The sequence below is a fragment of the Leuresthes tenuis genome, unplaced genomic scaffold, assembly GCF_036924035.1.
Source record: "Leuresthes tenuis unplaced genomic scaffold, fLeuTen1.0.hap1 SCAF_24, whole genome shotgun sequence".
Taxonomy (NCBI): Eukaryota; Metazoa; Chordata; class Actinopteri; order Atheriniformes; family Atherinopsidae; genus Leuresthes; species Leuresthes tenuis.
The window spans coordinates 12,498,486-12,517,337 of NW_027325378.1; the positions used below are offsets into that span (position 1 = coordinate 12,498,486).

The 18,852-nt window shown below is 43.1% G+C and overlaps 1 protein-coding gene across 3 annotated transcripts in view; it reads right to left on the minus strand.

Annotated features, from left to right (window-relative positions):
• Positions 1-69: 69 nt before the first annotated feature.
• The window catches only part of arfgef1 (ADP-ribosylation factor guanine nucleotide-exchange factor 1 (brefeldin A-inhibited)), a 44,538-nt gene continuing 25,755 nt past the window's right edge, over positions 70-18,852 (minus strand). For all 3 annotated transcript variants that reach the window (XM_072378475.1, XM_072378476.1, XM_072378477.1), the window contains 30 exons: positions 17,457-17,691; positions 16,581-16,680; positions 16,232-16,371; positions 15,997-16,105; positions 13,305-13,506; positions 13,091-13,202; positions 11,626-11,831; positions 11,404-11,488; positions 11,115-11,280; positions 10,872-11,023; positions 10,665-10,793; positions 10,413-10,571; positions 9,343-9,487; positions 9,124-9,214; positions 8,943-8,983; positions 8,627-8,796; positions 7,451-7,602; positions 6,403-6,575; positions 6,053-6,213; positions 5,564-5,694; positions 5,204-5,333; positions 4,930-5,065; positions 4,525-4,663; positions 4,199-4,271; positions 3,841-3,991; positions 3,614-3,753; positions 3,345-3,516; positions 3,096-3,234; positions 1,639-1,756; positions 70-1,483 (listed from right to left, as the gene is read on the minus strand). In XM_072378475.1, the coding sequence (XP_072234576.1) occupies positions 1,256-1,483; positions 1,639-1,756; positions 3,096-3,234; positions 3,345-3,516; positions 3,614-3,753; positions 3,841-3,991; positions 4,199-4,271; positions 4,525-4,663; positions 4,930-5,065; positions 5,204-5,333; positions 5,564-5,694; positions 6,053-6,213; positions 6,403-6,575; positions 7,451-7,602; positions 8,627-8,796; positions 8,943-8,983; positions 9,124-9,214; positions 9,343-9,487; positions 10,413-10,571; positions 10,665-10,793; positions 10,872-11,023; positions 11,115-11,280; positions 11,404-11,488; positions 11,626-11,831; positions 13,091-13,202; positions 13,305-13,506; positions 15,997-16,105; positions 16,232-16,371; positions 16,581-16,680; positions 17,457-17,691 (4,285 nt within the window). In that variant the 3' untranslated portion in view covers positions 70-1,255. The remainder of the gene's footprint in view (positions 1,484-1,638; positions 1,757-3,095; positions 3,235-3,344; positions 3,517-3,613; positions 3,754-3,840; positions 3,992-4,198; positions 4,272-4,524; positions 4,664-4,929; positions 5,066-5,203; positions 5,334-5,563; positions 5,695-6,052; positions 6,214-6,402; positions 6,576-7,450; positions 7,603-8,626; positions 8,797-8,942; positions 8,984-9,123; positions 9,215-9,342; positions 9,488-10,412; positions 10,572-10,664; positions 10,794-10,871; positions 11,024-11,114; positions 11,281-11,403; positions 11,489-11,625; positions 11,832-13,090; positions 13,203-13,304; positions 13,507-15,996; positions 16,106-16,231; positions 16,372-16,580; positions 16,681-17,456; positions 17,692-18,852) is intronic.

Below are 18,852 nucleotides of genomic sequence, written 5' to 3' on the forward strand. Positions count from 1 at the left end.
ATATGTTGTCCTTGCTGATCATTAATGTAAGCAATGCTATAACTCAGTGATTCTGCATTTCAAATCAACCAAGTTCAAAAACTTTATTGACCTAGAACCTGATTAGAATGCCAGATGATGTATCGTACAGAAAGTTGTACATAATCTTTTGCAACATAGAAAACTTTACATTGCTGTATCATATACATTTTGTTTTCTACATCCATGAGCAGGAATGCATCCCATTCATACTTAAAGCACAGCTAACGTTTGTCATTTTCTCTATACATTATAACCTTCCCCAAAACCAAAGAAAAAAAAAAAGGAAAACATTAAATATATTATTAACTTTTGATTTTGTACACAAGAGTGAAAACTAAAGTCACATGAAAACAAAGACAGACTAGTGACTCAAAAGCAGCTAGCATCAGTTTGCTCTGTTGTCTTCCAGTTCCAGAAGGCCGGTCATCATCTAACCCTGTTAAAAACCTAAGAACATATAAAATGGAATAATTTAAACCCTTCACTTTCCACAGTCTTGTTTAATTACAAATCATACTGTGTAGGACAATCTCCAGGAGGTGGTGCAGTCAAATAAATTATCACAAAAGTAAATCTCCAGTGCATTCAAAACCGATATCAAGTGCAGCAAATCCAGAGGGAAAAAAAAAAATAATCCAAACAAAAATAAACAAAATCTAGTGTTATAAGATTATATTACACAGCGGCAGATCTGTACAACTAGTTCAATCCAAGAGGCTATCAATACTAATGTTAGCCATCTGCAGTGCAGAGATAGAATCATAATTATCCATGTGTGACAAGTGTCACATTTCATAGTTGCTGAATATGTCGTTTTGCACGTCGTTGAAAACCATTCATTCTTCACTTTTTTGAATATACAGTAAGAAGCACACACGTTTTGAAATATATTTGTTCTGATAAGACCAGAGATATGGGTAATTGTCAGTTGTTGATCAGTAGTTTTATCCAGTGGAAGCAACGCTACACCTGGTGCAAGACATTGTTTTTATTATGATATCAAGTACTTCGTCTGGGCTTTTTGTGTGTGATACGTGGGTGTGTGTTTGTGTGGTGGCAGGGTTAAGGGTGCGGGTGGGTGTTAACAGGCAGCTGGTCAATGATCAGCCATTTAAGTCAAGAGTTCGGCGTAAAAGACGCACGGAGGGCCCTGAGGCGGCGCAGCACAGCCCCACAGATCTGTGGCGGAGGCCTCAGTGGAGGCTTTGTGTTCCGGGCTGTTTGTGGCGCAGCATCACTGAGCCTCCTCCCCAGCCTCCTCCCCCATCTCTGGGTCCGTCTCTGGCTCAACGTGTCCCTGCTCAGAGTCTGGTTCGGCCTCCGGCTCAGGCAGCTGTGCGATGTGAAAGACGAGGCCGATGCGCAGGTAGAACTTCCTCAGAACAGCTCGGAGCTCAGGGATCAGGTCAAACTGCATGATCTCACACAGGAGAGGGTAGTATCTGGATGCATGAGCCTTGAACTGAAAGACAAAGTGGGATGTAGGAAGACAGAGACAGAATGAGACATTATACGCCGCTTAATTGGCACACTTTAAAACCGCTGCTTCGTCCACTGTTTTTGCTCAATGTTCCTGTAAACGTATCACAGGCATCATGGGGCGTCTCGGCCTCTTACCCTTTCATCGCTGATCTTTAGCACCTTGGTGAGGAAAAGCAGCAGCAGGTTGGTCCAGGCTTCTCTGTGGCTTTCTGAGGTCAGAGCCAAGAAGTACGCTACAGCTTCACTGCACACACTACACAAAAGAGAACCCATCAGAAATGCACATGAACACAACAAGAGAACACAAAACAGAACAAACTTGCAAGTTAAGAAAACAAATGTTCTAAAACTGCTCCTGATTGCTTCGTTCTGTAACAAACAGGATCTGCTTCTCTGCCTCCCTTGTCAAATGGAAAGTTGCTGACGAAGATCACTGTTGATCAGTGACCACTAGTTAAAGCTGACTGAGCTTTTGGTGGAAATGGCTTTTCTTCACAGCTTTTATGTGAGGAAAACTGATGCAACCCTTTGACCTTCTTCTCTGACCCTCCAGCCTCTTCTGACATCAGCTCCATCTGTTAAGAATTCATCCTCCTTTTCTCTGCCTCCTTCCCTCCATTGACACTCGCAGCTCGCTGGTATTACAGCCTCCGAGGACCAAACTGCCTCTAAAATCCGTTTTGGATCCTGCACTGATCAAACGTAGGCTCAGCTAAGCACAGATGCAGTTATGTGCATTTTAAAAATAAATGTGCGCCTGTATTGCCTCTGGATGGCGGGCGCTTTTTGAGAAGGAGAAAAAGAACACAGTGACAAATAGTGGCACCTCTGTCTCATCCATCATCCTCTGCTCTCGCACCTGCAACTATTCTCATCTTCGTGCTCATAAAAAATCCAAGTAGAAGAGACAGATTCTGTTTTGTTTTGAACTTCACCATAAACGGAGGAAGATGAGGCAGGGGGAGAAATGGGGTTGACGACCATTTTGTGAACCAGTGTGCTGATTCCTTTGCATCTAGAAAGCTCCTCTTCTATTTCAAAGTGCTGCCGAGCAAAGTGCTGTCGTTCATGCTGTGCCTTTCCCAAAAGTAATCTACTGTGGTTGCTGACATCTAAACAACATCTCGCCCTCCTACTCGCACACATAACCCTGTAAATGATGGATGACTGCTTGGCTCTGGACACATGCAGATACATGCACACAGAGATTGAAATAACATAATTATCAGCCATTATTAAAATGGTAAATGCGGCAAAAAGATCACTGTGGTACCAGTGAATCCAGCACCAACGGTAAATGATCTGTACAAAGTTTCAACACCACATAGGTTGTGGATTCTGTCAAAATAAGAGAGCACTGCTATGCATGTGCACGAGCAATTTAACATACTGTAACAGAGCCCCATTACTGGGATGAACAGGGGGAGGGCAAATCAAAAACCATCACAAACACGGTGTTTTCAGCCTGTATAAGGAGTCTACTCTGCTTTTCTGAAAGAGCGGGTGCCATTCTCAGATCTACAGATTGCTCGAAAGGTTCAGCAGATGCACTGGCAAAGCCTTCCACTAGTGATACAAAATGTGCTCCTCACTTGAGTAATCGTCTCTGGACCTCCTCCCAGGCATCCTGGCGGCTCTCATCTGTGTACATACGGAACAGGATTCGCAGCCCACATGCCAGACTGCTGGTCTCCTGCTTCAACAAGTTGGGCTTCGACTTTCCTTTGAAACCTTCAATGAGCACAAGTTAAAGCCATTTTAATTCATTTTCTTCTGCTCCAGTGAGTTATCTATAAATGTCACAAAAAGAACAACTTGCAGTCAGTGTTTTTTCCTCCTACCTGCTTTCCACAGTAAGGTCCTTTGCTCGTTGTTGGAGTTGAAGGCCTTTGCAAAGCAGTGGGACTCCAGCAGGCAGTCCAGCAGCTTAAAAAGCTGCTCTGAGGTCAGGTAGCGATACATGCCCTGGTCCTGGGTCTCCACTGGGACATCAGCTGCACACACAGCATCCCGCTTCAAAACGACAAAAATGACAGATTATTACAAAGACTTAAAAAACAAAAACATTTCCACAAAGAAAACAAAAACTATTGGGCCCGTCTGTTTGTACCTGAGCGGCAGCAAAGTTCTCAGCATCTTCCTTCTTGCTGGTGGCAGGGAAGAACACGATGTTATCGATCGTCTGGATCAGCTCCAGCTGCACAACGCACTTTATCAGCAAAGCTGAGAACAAACGCTGCTCCTGGATCTCTGTGGAACGCGCAGGCAAACGTTCGTCAGAAAGCAGAAGGGGCAAAAACAGCAGCAGTCGCTCTTTGAGTGAAGCTGCAGACTTACTCGTTGGGGTCCGGCTCCTGGAGATGTCCTCGGACATGCCCGACGCCGAGCTGTGCTGACTCTGCCGACGGTTCTCCATGGCAACGGTGCTGATGGAATGCTGGTCATCAGAGCGGGACTGAATGTCCACAGACTTCTGGGAAATTGAGTCCTGAGAGAACAGTAGGCAGAGTTACTCTTTTACATCTAAAATTGCCCAGGAATAGTACATTACTTAAAAATATGATAGCTTTGTTAAAGAAGCCAGACAAACACGTCTCAAAGCAATAAAATTCTAATAATCAACTGAAAAAATACAGCCAGTTATTACCTGAAGTTATTTAGCAAACCCATGCATACAAATACTGTATTTCCTCACCAGCTGTTTCTCAGACAGACTATGTGTTGAATAGTGTTCTCCTTCTGCTCCTGCTGGTCTCCATGTCAGCAACCTTAAACATAGGTGAAAAAGTTTTTCCATAAACCACAATCGGTCTTGTACAGGATGACAAATAACAATACTTTCATTTTCATGGTGACTGTAGAGTCTTGTCTTTGAATACACGATAAACATGACAGCAAAGCTTAAATACAAGAAACAAATTCCATACTTTTTAAAGACGGTCTAGAAGCCAACCAAATTCAAAAGCTCCCGTTCTGCCTTTTAAGAAGAAGCAGTCGTATATAATCAGAGTTGCAGCTTACGCATGTGGGATTGTGGTCTTGAAGATGTCCAGCATGCAGTTACACGTCTTGTCCCAAGTCTCTGGGGAGAACTTCTCCCCGTTCAGAATGACCACGTTCTCTAGACAGTTGGTGCCTGAGCGGGCAAGCTGCTCATTATCTACACGTGAAAAAGTGGAGGCAGAGGACGGGAAGGTAGAGACGAGGAAAGGAGTGACAGAAAAAAAGTTAAGCTGCATCGACATGTCAAGTCTATAGAGATTTTTCCTGATCTATTCTACCAAAAAAAAAAAGCTCGAAAAGACTAAACAAAGTTACTTATCATTTGCTGGAACAACTTCTTTTATAACCTGGACAGATTGGATAATTCCCCTAACAGATAATACACACAAATACAAAAACACCCCCCCCAGGCGCGTTACTCACCTTGCTGCACACACCAGTAGAGTTGAGCCAGGATATCGTCCAACAGGAGGCCATTCAGGGACTCGAAGTACTGGGTGAAGACGTCACAGATGGCATAAAGTGCATGGTTGCATGTGGTGGTCATCCACTCTGCTTTCTGAGGGTGAAACACGACCTCAGTGAGAACACAGTGAGAACCGCAGACTGCAGGATTAAAGATCGAATTCTGACATTTTCCAGCATCTGTCTGAGCTGCTGAAACAGAGCAGATGAGGATAAAAGACGTGTCGCGTACCTCAGTCTGCTGCTCAGGCAGCTTCATGTTGTCAAAGATCCTGAAGACGATTCTGAACAGGTCTTGCCACCAGTGTTTTTCAAAAGTGTGCCCGTAGGTCTTCATCACTTCAAACATCACTGTGAGCCCCCTGGGAAACACACACAAGCACAGTTCTCATTCCTGATGCTACAGACGACAGCAGATACACGTGTTATAGCTTTCTAACCCACAGAAATCTATCTGCTTAGTTCTTTTTGTCTATACTGTTATAGCTATTTATTTAGCTTAAACATGGGGTCATGGGGTGTAAATAAAAATCAACATACAACAAAATCCTCAAAGCCCAGGCATAATAGCCTAAAGGTGAACCCCACCTACCTGGTCCTGACATCCAGTTTACACCTGTTGATGATGCAGGAGAGCTCAAAGAGTATTGGGAACCATCCTCGCACCCACACACGGTCCTCAGGCGCTACATTCATGTCATCACTGGTGTAATCTTTGAAGGCCTGCCAAATACAAATAAGAAATATGAGCCATGCTCACCGCCTAACAGTTTCTCCTTCTGGAGGGAATTAATCCTCCTACACAAACATTTATTTCCATGCATAGTGCAAGAGCTGCTGATATGAAACAGACTGTCAACAGATGTCAATTCATCTTATGTCTGCAAGTATGTCTGCATCTAAAGGTAACAATGTCTGCTTTGTTCCTGATTCTATCATAGCTTTATCTTACTTTTTGTTTCTTCCATAAAGTTTTATTCACACAAGTCGGTACATTTTTCATCATAACTATGGACAATGTATGGGACCCAGTGCAGTAAGAAATCAAAGTGTTGAATAAGAGGTAAGGTGGGATATTGACCTGCGGCCTCTCTGAGACGTATTTTGCGCAGTGTCGGATGAGGCGGATGGCTTCCATGCTGGTGTCTGGGAATGAGGCATTGCAGGCAAACTCTGATAGACACTTGACAGCGTCCTGGAAGGAGTCGATTGTAGCTGCAAAGTGCTTTTCGAATACATTCGCTGGGGGAGACAGACAGAGGGAGATTAAGGTGGAAACGCATAAGAGGTGAGTGAAGGGAGATAAAGATGGACGAAGAGAAAACAGGGTGTGAAATTAAAATTAAATAATAATTCGCCATCTGTTGGCCACAAGATGAATCAAACCATTCGCACAAAATAAAAGGCGTAAACCGTGAGTGTTGGACTTACTGACGATATGGCCGGTGGTCTGAAAGGCCAGCTCCACGATGCTCTCGTCCTGGTCAGAAGCAGCCAGGTGGAAGACGGAGAAGATGTTCTTCCATCCTGAACGGATGTTCGCCGCCTGGGAGTTTACCATCTGGGCTATACAGCGTACCACCATGTCCCTGATAGTGGGAGACCTGAACAGGAGACGAGAGATGATTGGATTGGGGTGAAAGCAAAAAAAAAAAAAAGGGTAAGAGGAGTCAAAAGCAGCGCACCAAATAAAGAAGGAAAACGAAAATGAAGAAAGGGAGAGGAGGGAAGAAAGTAGGAAGCAAATGAGCCAAATCAATTACAGCAAATTAATCTCTTTATTGATGTCAGCGAGCTCTAAAAGCTCTCAATAACTTCCTCTGTCCCTTTTTTCAGGCAGAATGGTTATTCTAGCATTGGCTTGTGCCGGCAAAGCTGTTTTGTTTTTTTTACAGCAATTGTTGCTGTAGAGAAGAGCTTTCCTAATTGCTCAGCTGTTATGAATGAGAGAAAAGCTCTGCCTGCACTTATCATTACACACACACACACACACACACACAGCAACAGGAGTGAGTCTAATGGACACACTGCGCTGCAGGGTTAACATGGCTGCCAGCCATCTCCTCCCTGCTGAATCTCTCAGCCTGCTCAGTCTGTGGGTGGATTCATACTCGCTTCGAACTCCCATTTCATGTCAATGAAAAGCGTGCCGCAGTGAAACAGCTTGCCTTTTGGACATGCTCCACGCGGACATAACCATAGCAGCGGCTATAAACTATAGCAATTTGAATTAAATTAAAGCCAGATTCAAACTAAACAATAAAAAGGGAGGTTTTGATGTGAATTCACGTCAAGGGAAATGAAAAGAGACTGAAATGGGTCAGCTGAAATGCTTGTATGTGATTGAGGAAACGGTAAGAACACTCAGTCATTGCTATTGGGAGAAAGAAAGAGAAAGATAGGGAGAAAAAAAGAAGTATGGAGGCGAGGCACAGAGCTGCTACACAGGCTACAGAGAGGACTGCATGTGGTTCTCTACCTGTTCTTCTTCATGATGTGCTCGAAAGGCCTCAAGAAGTCCTTCTGGAATCTGAAGTTAGCCAGCTCTCCTTTCTCCAAGAATTTCATGGACAGTTGCCTGAGAGAGTCCACTGCGAAAATTGCTACATCTTCATTGGGATTACAGCCAACCTAAACAGAGATACAGCATTCAGTATGTTGCTACGACCACGTTTCGATGAAACGCAGCTGTCCGAGGTCATTGTGCTTCTTTAGAATAACCGGAAAGAGAAAAACATGCATCAGAGACACCGTTCACCCTGTAGCACATAAAAAAAAAAGATTAACTTTTGAACATGATGAAAGGATGTAGAAGGACTTTCAGGATTTTGTATTAAACTGGTGGAACCCGGAATGGTCCCGGTGAAAGGCATATCCTTGAATATCAGCAGTTTATTTTAAAAGAAACTAACATCATGCTGTAAAGCAGACAGCACAATCCCTTCCTGCACACTTGTGTGAGCTGGAAAAGATCCAGAGAAAAAGAGAGCAGCAACTTCACAGCCTTTGGGGACCATCTGCTTCTCCAACATAAAGGAAACTATTCGACTAAATAAGTAAATGAAATGAAATGACAAAAAGATGGCAAAAAGTCACCTCGGGGCACTTTTCACAGAGAGGAACCGAACAATTCCCCAGAGCAAACAATGCAGAGATAAAATCAGTTTCAGATTTGTTTGGACTACGACATCATTTTAATTTTTGACACTGCACCACCACAAAAGCCAAATCACGTTCAGACTTTAAGCTTTAATTCAAGGTTAAACTAAATTATCATGTAAAAAGATTTAGCGAATTCATTTAGTGAATTCATTGATACGCGGGTTTGAATCCTTCGCAGGCTCTTTCCTTGTTCAGCAAACTAAATGACGCTCTTAGTTCCATCAGTCCAAAGAATGCTTTTCCAGTACAGGTCTGGCTTTTTAAGGATCATTTAAGTGATGGACAACATGGCCTTTTTATGTTACAGAATGTACAGAACTCTTGATCTGGCCTCTCCTAAAGGTCAGTTTATGATTGTTCTTTAGATGGCAAAGACTATAAAAGTGACCTATGTGTCAGTCAGACCTCTAAAGCTCTAGTTGGCGGTGGGGATTCTCTGCTTGTACTTCAAACACAGGCAACCGAGTGTGTGGCTCCATCAGTCCTCGCCCACCTTGTTAAAGTGATCTCCGATGACCTCCCAGATCCTGGACCACTGCAGCCTGATGCGGCCCATGTTGTAGTAGGAGATCTCGACGATTTTTTGCAGGCTGAACATACGTGGGTGTGTAGGGGAGGCCAGCTCATCCATGGACACAGCACACAGCCAGCGCACGAAATCCACTGACGAATGGACAAAAGACGATGAGCAAAGAAAAGTGCTTTTGAAGAAGAACATGTGAGTCACGGCATTCAAAAATAGCTACAAATGCAGCCGTCCTTGGAGCGATACGCTTAACACAGAGTGTAGCTGGATCGACGAGACTCACCTATTGCATTCCCATCCAGTCTGGTGGAGCCTGTGAATATCCTAAGGGAGAAAAAGATGTGACAGCGCTCATTTCAAAGGCCACATTAGAGAATGTGAACTAACAGTGACGGTTACTGCAAATTAAGTTCAGAGCAACCGAGGTGGAACGAGCAAGTACAGCTCAGAGCTCACTACAGTACCTGTCCACAGCCACCACAACACTCTGAGAGCTGGTCTCTCCGATGGATTCCTGAATGCTGGCAATCTGCTTACGGTCAACCGTCCCTCCAACTACACAGCAAAGCACAGAGGATTTAGACGTCTACGTCGACACTGAATTCATTTCTGACCTTGCTCTACAGTCAAGGCACTAGTACAACGACAGAAATAAATAAATGAGTGATGCGTCTGAATCTGACCTAGACCCAGATACTCGTCGCTGCTCTGCTCCTTCGTGCTTGCGATGAAGCCCTCTTTGCCGCGCACCGTCCCTGAGATGTAGCGCGCCTTCACCCCTGTGCCAATCAGCTGAGCCAGCTCCAACTGACTGATGCACTTCAGGATCTGAGAAGAAGCAAAACCATGGGATAGTTAAAGAATCACACATGTCAAAAGAGACACGGCTGGACACAGTCGGAAAGAGTAGCAAGGAGAGGACTGCTCCCGAATTTCACCGGTTGCTGTTAAAGTAATAAAAGGACTCTTACAGTAACTAAAGCACATTACGGATGAACTCCTTTCAAAAGGGCATAAAGCTAAGGAGAGATCTTTTACATATATTTCTACAAAAATCTCCCTCTTTTGTGGTTTTAAAATGACAAAAAAAAAGGGTCAATAGGAAAGGGTAAGATGTGCAGAAAGCTGAGCACTAAACAGCCCCTAAGACAAGTTTCACAGCTCATGACACATTGCAGCGCCTTTCAACTCCCGTTCGGAGGATTTCTGTTCATCATCCCTGCAAAGCGTTTCTCGTTAGAGAATATTCTTGCTATTATCAGAACAATCACCAGTTTTCTCTGCATTGTGGATTTTGAAGGTGCAGACTCCTGGATGCCGACTTTTCTGCTGATACAGGCAAGGATTTCTTCTCTATGGAAGTCATATTTGAGCCGATGTCACAGCACAGTAGAACAGTACACCGCAACTACAAAGTCTGCTAAATCTTATGTAAAGTTGTCTTTAATCCTTTATTGCATACTCTCATACTGCCTTTGAAATTTGCATATTCTGATCTTTACTGACAATGCATTGCCCAAAGAAGCTAATGAAAATCTGAGGCCTTGCGTACAAATCTCTTTAGCGTGTTCTTCCCTTTTTCTTTGACTCTGAAACACTTAACGCTCTTAATGCTTTTTGAAGATCAGTTCACCCTCTACCCACCCATTTAACTATTCACACATTCAGTCAAAGTGAACCCTTTAAGTGATGTGATGACAGAGACAAGATGAGCCAAGAAAACTCTGTTTTAAACGGACAGAAAAGAGCAAACCTCATGCCAGGAGTTGCCCAGGTAGTTGCCATCAGTGTGAGCCACAGTGATGAGGGTCTTGATGGTGTCAATGTTCTTCTGCTTCATTTCTGAAATGCCAGAGCTGGCCGTCAGCAGGGTGAACCTTGCCAGAGCCTGAACATATGCGTCCCTCTCCAGCTGTTGGAGACACAGACAACAAACCGCTGGGTCTAAATGCTGCCAGGTGAGAAATACAGTAAGACCCTGATCCTGCAGGTCGCGCTGAAGTACCTGTATGGAGAAGATGCACGCTATCCTGATGGCACAGCGGATTCCTTCAAGACACAGCGAGGCCACTTCAGTGTCGTCACAGTCCTGAAGACCCACGCTGAAAGCAGCCAGGAAGGGAGTCCATGCCAGCTGAGGAACACCAACAAGGATGAGGTTTCAGGTTTGTGCCCATCAGTGTGTGCAGTGCAGCACGTGTGTGCGTCTTACCTTGAACATGGGCCTGACGTGCTCCAGATGTGTGGCGCTGGTGAAGGGGGCCTGAACGTGGCTGACGGCCTCCATCAGAGCTTTGGCCGTCTTGGCCATCTGCTCCATCTCCACGTTGTACAGCAGACGCCTCTGCTTCTCGCTGGCCACACCTGCACAGCAGTCAGACAGTTAAACAGTTAAAGCTCTTTTTCATCTACATCTAAAAGCCTGTTCATCACGTTTCTGGGACAATCCGCTCACTTTGCTTGTTAGATTTCATGGTGAGCTCTTTCGTCTCCTTCATGGCAATCTTCTTCCCTGCGATCTCATCATATATGGCTGAAAGATATTCCTCCGGTAGGTCTTTGCTGTCATTGATGCCCCGGTTCATCTTTATGTATTGCTCTTTTGTCATTTTATTCTTCACCTGTGCAGGTAACAATGTGGATACAGATCAAAAGCCGCTTGAATGGACTGATATCTAAAGAAATGACTGCAGTTAAAAACACATTCCCCAAAGGCTGCTGCCACATGGAGGTGGACTTCTTACCTGTGGACTGTGAAGGTCTGTTGTCAACATAATGATCGAGTAGGCAAGGACATAAGCGGTGTCGGCACTAGCAAAGAGGGTTTGCCTGGCAAATTAAAGGGAGGAGGAGGGTAGGGAAAAGGACAAAGTTAAGCCTTTCAGCAGCCTGTTGTATACTGGTCACACAGAATCCGATTCATTTTTATTCACGGATGGAATGTTCTGTGAGAGACTGCAGCTTACCCCTGATTGCATTCAAGATATCTCGCTGCAAATTTCTCCATGAGCCGATCTATCTTCTGGGCCTCACCGGGGAGCCGAAAGCCCTCCAGGAACATCCTCAGCGCGGAAACAAAGTCTTTGCCCTGGAAATCCATTTGATCGACGTAGGCGTACATCACCTCTTTATTGAAACGGTCATTGTCCCCGAGGAATTCTCCCACTTGAGTCTGAAATGGAATAAGACAGAGGTCAGTCTGTTGTGCAATTTAACAAGATGGACAAGAAAACTCTGTGTTGTTTACCCCTTATGTGTCAAATTTAGCTGGAATTGGATTAGATGCTACGTTTGCACATTTACCGCCTGTGTATCCCGCCGCAGCTAAGGACCCTTGTTTCTATCCAAATGTTCCCAATGATCTGAAGGATGTCCAATCAAGAAAGAGAGTTCTCCTCATTTAAGTCAGCACTTAATGCTGCATGGACTGGATATTAGAGTTGTTAGAAGGCTGTATAATTCTTGGTGGAGAGATATTATATGATTGTATGGCTTATTGGCAGCGTGGCTACCTAAAGTACAAGGAGGAGAGTAAAAAATAGTCCATTTGGACAGGCCGGTTGTTTATTTGCCAAGCACTTTGCTGCTGCTTGATATTTGCTAATAATCTCAAGGACTCCAAGATAAATCCAATAAAAGTGAGTGAAGCAAATGACCTGCCAAAACCAAAAAGGGTAAGAGCAGACTGCGAGATTTCAGAATTAATCAATTTAAGAAATACTTTTTTTTTTTTTTTTTTTTAAACTTAAGTAAAACACATTACTTTAATCTAATAAGTTTCTGGACTTCTCCACGATCTTGATAGTGGTTTAAGGAATCTACATTTGTTCTTTCTATTTCCACTTAGTCTGTTATAAACAAAAAGCACTCGTTTAGCAACAAAATCATATTACCGTCCATCACAGAAAGTTTATCCCTGTCAGTAAGTAATGACCAAATATTTGTTTTTTTGATGATGATTTATGTGCAAAAACTAAGAGTTTTAATTATTTCTCTTTTCTATCCATTTTGGAGGATTTTGAGTAAGTGTTTCTCTTGCATTACAAGAGCAAAGTCCTCCATGTGGCCTTAGAAAAGCGACAACAACAAAAACATCGGCCCAATAAATCTCTGTCCAAGTGTCCTTCTGTGATTCGCCAATCACACCAGCCTTGCCTGAGAGTGCAGCCTCGACTTTGAGGAATGAAAAAAAAGAAAAAAAAATGGTTTTAGGTGTTTAGACAGAAAAAACAAAAAAAATATGAAGCTTAGAACTCGCGGGAATATTTTCCATGTGAGATTTTGAAGTCATCCAAAAGCGACCAGATTTTTAAATTCCAGCATATATTGTGATGTGTATTCAGTTACTGACGACATCAGCACCAATCCCAGAAAGTTTTGTATTCGCACTCGGTTTTTAGCTGAGAAACTGAAGAAAATCCAGGTTGTTACCGAATCGAGCCTCTCCTCCTGGTGCAAGAACTGAGCCAGGTCCTCCGGTGTTGTACCCAGCATGCCTTGCTCTTGAAGGTACTGGATTCCTCTCTTTGGTTTCTTATTGAACCTGTTTAATACCAGAAGACACAAAACTCAACTTCGCTGCATTCATATCACAGCGTCAGCAGGATAGAAACGATTCATTTATGTATGTGCAGCAGAAACTCACAGGTCAATGCCCTGCTCGATGATCTCCTTCTGCTGTTTGAGGACTTCAAACTGCTCAGGGTTGTCTGTGCCTGACATCTGTGTGCTGTAGCTTCCGATGCCAGACGAGGCTGTGGAGTCCAGCGAGTTAATACTCCCATAGCGATTGATGGTCTCCGGGGCCTTGGTCTCTGTGCTCTCCTGCTCTGATGGTTTTTCTTGGCCTGGTGAACAAAAGCACAAGATAAGACAAACTAGAAGTGGTGACACGGGTGGGGATAAAGCAAGTATTCTACGGTTGTTGTACAAAACAGCCTCTAAAACCATGCTGAAAGCGAAATTCTTTGGCACTGGTAAAACCTCAGCTTGGAGGCTTAAAAAAAAAGAGCTAAAAGCTGGTATGAAGGGAAATAAACTTCAGTAATTGAAAGGAAACTGCAAAACAGAGGAAAAGGAGCCTTGGGCCTTCTTAATGACAGTTGTTGGCAGGGTGGGAAAAACGGGCACACAACCACAGCCTAATGAATTCCAGAAACACACACTTACACACAGTCACACAGAGCAGGTGCAGTGCAGGGCAAGATATTATAAAAGGGAGGTTATCTAAAACACTTCAGGCAATCAAAAGAGGGAAGAGGCAGGATCTTTGAGGTCAAGAGAAGTGGTTTATTAAGCAGAGTGTGAGGGAGATTCACTGCTGCTGCGGCTGCTGGAGCAAGTCCCCCTATAACCTTGGCTGTGTTGGAGCAAAGCATCCGATTACCCATCGGAAACTCTTTAAAACATTCAGTGTAGCCTCGCAGTAATGCAAGCCCGCAGTGCGATTCCCATCCTGCACAGAGCCGAGTGACGAAGGAAGAGGAACAGAGAACAACGGCAGGAAAATGAACAAGAAATATGAGCGGTTTTGTTGGGAAAATATTCTAAATGCTTCACACCTTTCACCAATATTGCTCACTGCATCTGTTATTAGTTGAACCCATTAAGACCTGTAAGTGAGCCTGTACCGTAGCCGAGAAGGCATCTCGGGTCCTAAAAGGTAAGTGCATCCAAACATGGTTCAAGTTTCAGTCTACGGGTGTAAGTGTGTCATACAAAAAAACCAACAAAGTTATACGATGCAACACACATACGAAAACTGCCTAAAGCTACAGACAAAACGGGCTTAAAACGAGCAATTTTAAATCACAGCAACAGGTTCTAGTAAACACTCAAAACTGCTCTACCGTTACCTGTTCGTGCTTTGAAGTCATTCGGAAAGAGAAGAAATGACACAAAGAAATGTTGAAAGAGTAATAAGACATAGCTGATTTTGCAAGTTCTAATCAGATTGCTCACTTCTATGTAAGTGAAAGGAAATCTCCAACAGACAGCAGAGCAAATTCCACCTCTAAATTTCAATATGAGCTGCTGCCTGTATACTAACGAGTTTTCATGAGTTTTGGCTGAGTAATGTCCCTCTGATTCAACATAGCTGCCTCTGCTGCTTAGCTTTGACATCTCAGCCTGAGGCTGGCCTGTGGGTAGTTCCAGGGACTCATGGAATATCTTTCCAGGCCTTTCAAAGTTGCGCTTCATCTTAGTTTGAGCTGCTCCTTTAGCCAACAATACACATCTTTCCTTGTGCATAAGACCCTGAAGCCAGTTTCTCACAGAAGATATGCTCCACATATCATAGATGGGCTCAGTTTAAGGTAGCACTCTTTTTTCTTCTTTTTTTTTTTAGGGTATAAACCTTCTGGATAAGCCTCTCTGTGCTGGACTCTGGAAGCGGCATCTCACAGCCGCCTCTGGCTGTAGCCAAGCTGGTGAACACTTGCCTTCCTTCTTGGAGCTGCAGCTTTCCCCGATGAATGCAAACCATCAATGCTACAACTGACTGCAACAACACTGATGGACACGAGCTTTATCAAAAACTTCACTTACCCTCAGGGATGAACTGAGACCAAACTAGATAGATCACAGCAAAGACTACTTGTAACACTGACTGTGAACATTTACTTCTCACACTACTGGGAAAAAGCAGCCATCTCTGTCTTTAGGAGGAAAACATTTTTAAGCATGTATCATCCTCATTTAGGCTTTTAATGAGCATTTCAACACACTTCTGATAGACCAGTTCCACTATAGGATTGTGTGTTGATATTCACAGCAGCACTGTGGTATATAGTGATGGGCATCAGTCTCTGCACTGTAACCAAACCTTCAAATCCTCTTTAGGATTTAAGAGATTTGCCCATCCATCCATGCATCCCTCCTCAAACCTGCTTCATGCTTCCAGTAGCTCCCAGGACAGCAGAGATGCCACGGCCTCACTGCCTCAAGCAACTTCCTGCAGCTCCTCCTGGGAAAGTCCCAGCACCCTCACAGAAGAGCAACGGAAACAAATAGACCCTACAGTGGACTGACCCCCCATCTTCCTCCCAGCTACACATGATCTCTACGGGTAGGTTTCAAAGGAGCATCTTAATTTGGTGCCTGACTCACATAAACCAGCTCCACTCAATGTGAAAGAGCAGCAGTTTTAATCAGAGTTCGTCCCAGATTTATAAAATTCCCTCCAAGTCAACAAAACTCAACTCTACTATTGTCTTTTTCTTCTGTCTATCACTCAAAGTCTGTTACCAAAGTCTGTTACCATAAGTACAATGAGGATAGCTTAGGTTGGCTGATGTATATAAAAAAATGTAGTTTTCACTGAATCGGCGACTCACCGAGGCTGGTCTGGGAGTTGGGGTTGACGTATTGGTCTTTACTCCATTCTACCATACATTTCAGGATGGACACTAGACATTCCAGGCCTTTCTTTCTCAGAGTCAGCTCCTACACAGCGATATGAGAAATATCATTCCAATGATTAGGACAGTCTTATTTGGTAAGAATAACTGTAAAACATCAAAAACAGCCACATCCAATTAAATCAATAGGGAAAAAGAGAAAAACGATCACCTGTTGAGGTGTTGTACCGAGTTCATGGCCCCCCCGGCCCTGCGCAATTTTTGAGAGGTCGTTGACCAACCGTTCAAATATATTAGCAGCATTCAAGTCACAATCATAATTGACATAGATGTCCACCACACTCTGGGCATCTGAAAGAGGCAGACGAGACACCGGCAGTTCAGTGTAAACCAAGGCATAACCTGAACAACTGCATAGTTTTCCCAAATGATGCTTAAAACAGCCGTGATGTGATTATGTACCGTTAGATTTAGATATTTCATCAATTAGAAAGAGAAAAGTCAATCAGTCAATTTTAAAAAGCTCTCATCAGCTTTAAAGAAATGAAAACAGAGCAAACCTGCACATATTCTAGTGAGGGTTTGGATGACCATCCACTTGTGGTCATACGAGCTTGTGGACGTCTCCAGGATATACAGGAAAATCTCTTTGAAGAACACCTGCAGAGAGAGTTTTTTTGCCAATGTAAGCAGCAGCCGTACAAAAGGAGTAGCCATGAGGGGGGAAAAAAGGAGCTAGTGTGTTGCAAACTGACAACACATACAGTAGCCATGTGACCTGGCTTAGTTGGATGCAGTGTGAGCAATGCACCACGTGTCCAGTGTGTCAGCTGCTCGCTGCTCTGAGAAATTGTGGCAATAAATTGTGTCAATATCATACTAGATGTGGTGTTCGATATGTTACAATCAGAAAGAAGATGTTTAACAACCTACGGACATGTTGCCAAAGACACTGGTTAAGTAGAAAACCAGCAATTAATTTGCCCTCATAGTGCTAATCAATAAAACAATCTGTCATTTGCATTTTTTGCTGGAGCAGTAATAAAAAGTGCTACATACAGTATTTTTTTTTTTATAAGAAAGTGACTCAGAATGTGCTCGACCAAATGACCAAGTAAAGGGTTTAAATCCTTCATTAAAAATAATAAATGAAATATCCAACATCTAAGCATCAATATTTAGCAACTTTTGCATTCCTGTCATCACAAGTGTACCAAACTACATGATATCCTGTTAATCTGGAGTTCATTGCATATCTAAAATATAAAGCAAGGCTTTGTCTTTTCATTTTTATTTACTTTCTTATCTGTTCATCCCATCGTAGTCTCATAGCCTGAGGCTGTCAGGGATGAAATCGTTACTTTTTTTATTATTTCGGACTGGCAGTGAAAATATAAAAAATAAAAAAAAACAGTATTCAGAAGCAAAAATGTTACCTCAATTTGCATCTTGAGGTGCGTCTTGAAGTGAGACAGCAGAGTCAGGAAAATGGAGAGGGAGAGCTCAAAGACTTCAGGCACAGAGGAAACACCGTTCTTGGACAAGGCCACACACAGGTACTGCTTGATGGCGTTTATGAACATCTCATTGGTCTTAAAAATGGGCCCGGCGTTCTGCAGGATGGACAGCAGCAGTTGGAGGGACAAAACCTTCGATCGCAGCTCATGGGACCTGAGACAGAGAGAGAAGAGGAAAACATTTTGTTTAAAAGCTTTTTAGTAATACTTTAAAAAAAAAAATAATTTTTTTTAATTATTTGTGTGATATTAAGGGAAAAGATTGAATTATCACAATTACATCCATGTTAGATAATTGGGAAGGAGAGTAAATTAGAGCACAATAAAAGACAATGACTACATTTCTTTTGCAGACCATCTGCTAAAAACTCTTTAAACAAATTCTCCCTATTTGATGGACCTTAAAGAAGACATAACGAAAAGAAAAAAGAGTGTGTTCAAACTTAGCTTAACCCCGTTACTTCATTTGGGGTCACCTTGTTCTGAAAATCTCAAATTCAGAGAGCTTTTTCCAGCTGCATCAGATGCCATAGATCAGCCTCAGCGGATATAAGAGTCCAGAGGATAAACTTTATATTTGAGAACAATTTTCCAGCAGCGGTTACGCTTTTTGTAGCACTGTTTTACCAACCCATGCCAGTTCAACACACAACTCACGACAAGATTATGTATTAAAGAGGGATTGGTACCAACCTTCCATGGCCAAACCAGGGAAATTAAAGTGTATTAGAAGAAATTCAGCTATACGATTCTTAAGCAGTGAGCAATGTTAGCATGCTAGTTAGAAATGAATGTGTGCTAGCATGAATTAGCACACGAAAGCTAAGTACAGTATGCCTGCTCTCTCACAGTATAACATGCTTTGACATGCTTTTGTAAAAAAAACAATGAAATAAAAAAAGGCTTTATATATGTTCTTTAAGATTTCCTACATTATATTTAGCAATAAGAAAAATAATGAGTCTCACTAAAAAACAAGTACCTATTGTCAGCTATTGTCCTTCAAGCAGAGTTACACCACAAAGAAAGTGTGGTGCACAGTTTGACACCACATCAAGCTGTAATTCTCCATCAGAGAGTTAAAAATCTTCAGCAGCCTTCAAAGCAACGCTGGGGCGACTAAATCAAAGTGTCTCCGCTCACGCAGCCTCAGCTTGTCTGAACTGTTTTTCTACCGTCGCAGGGAGGAAGAACTGAAATTCACAACATGATGCATTCTGCTACTTTATATGCCGCGTTTGGCTGCTCGTCTGCAATGCTTTCCCACTTTGTCGGCTTGCCATCCTTGGGAAGAAAACAACAATGTGCCCTAACT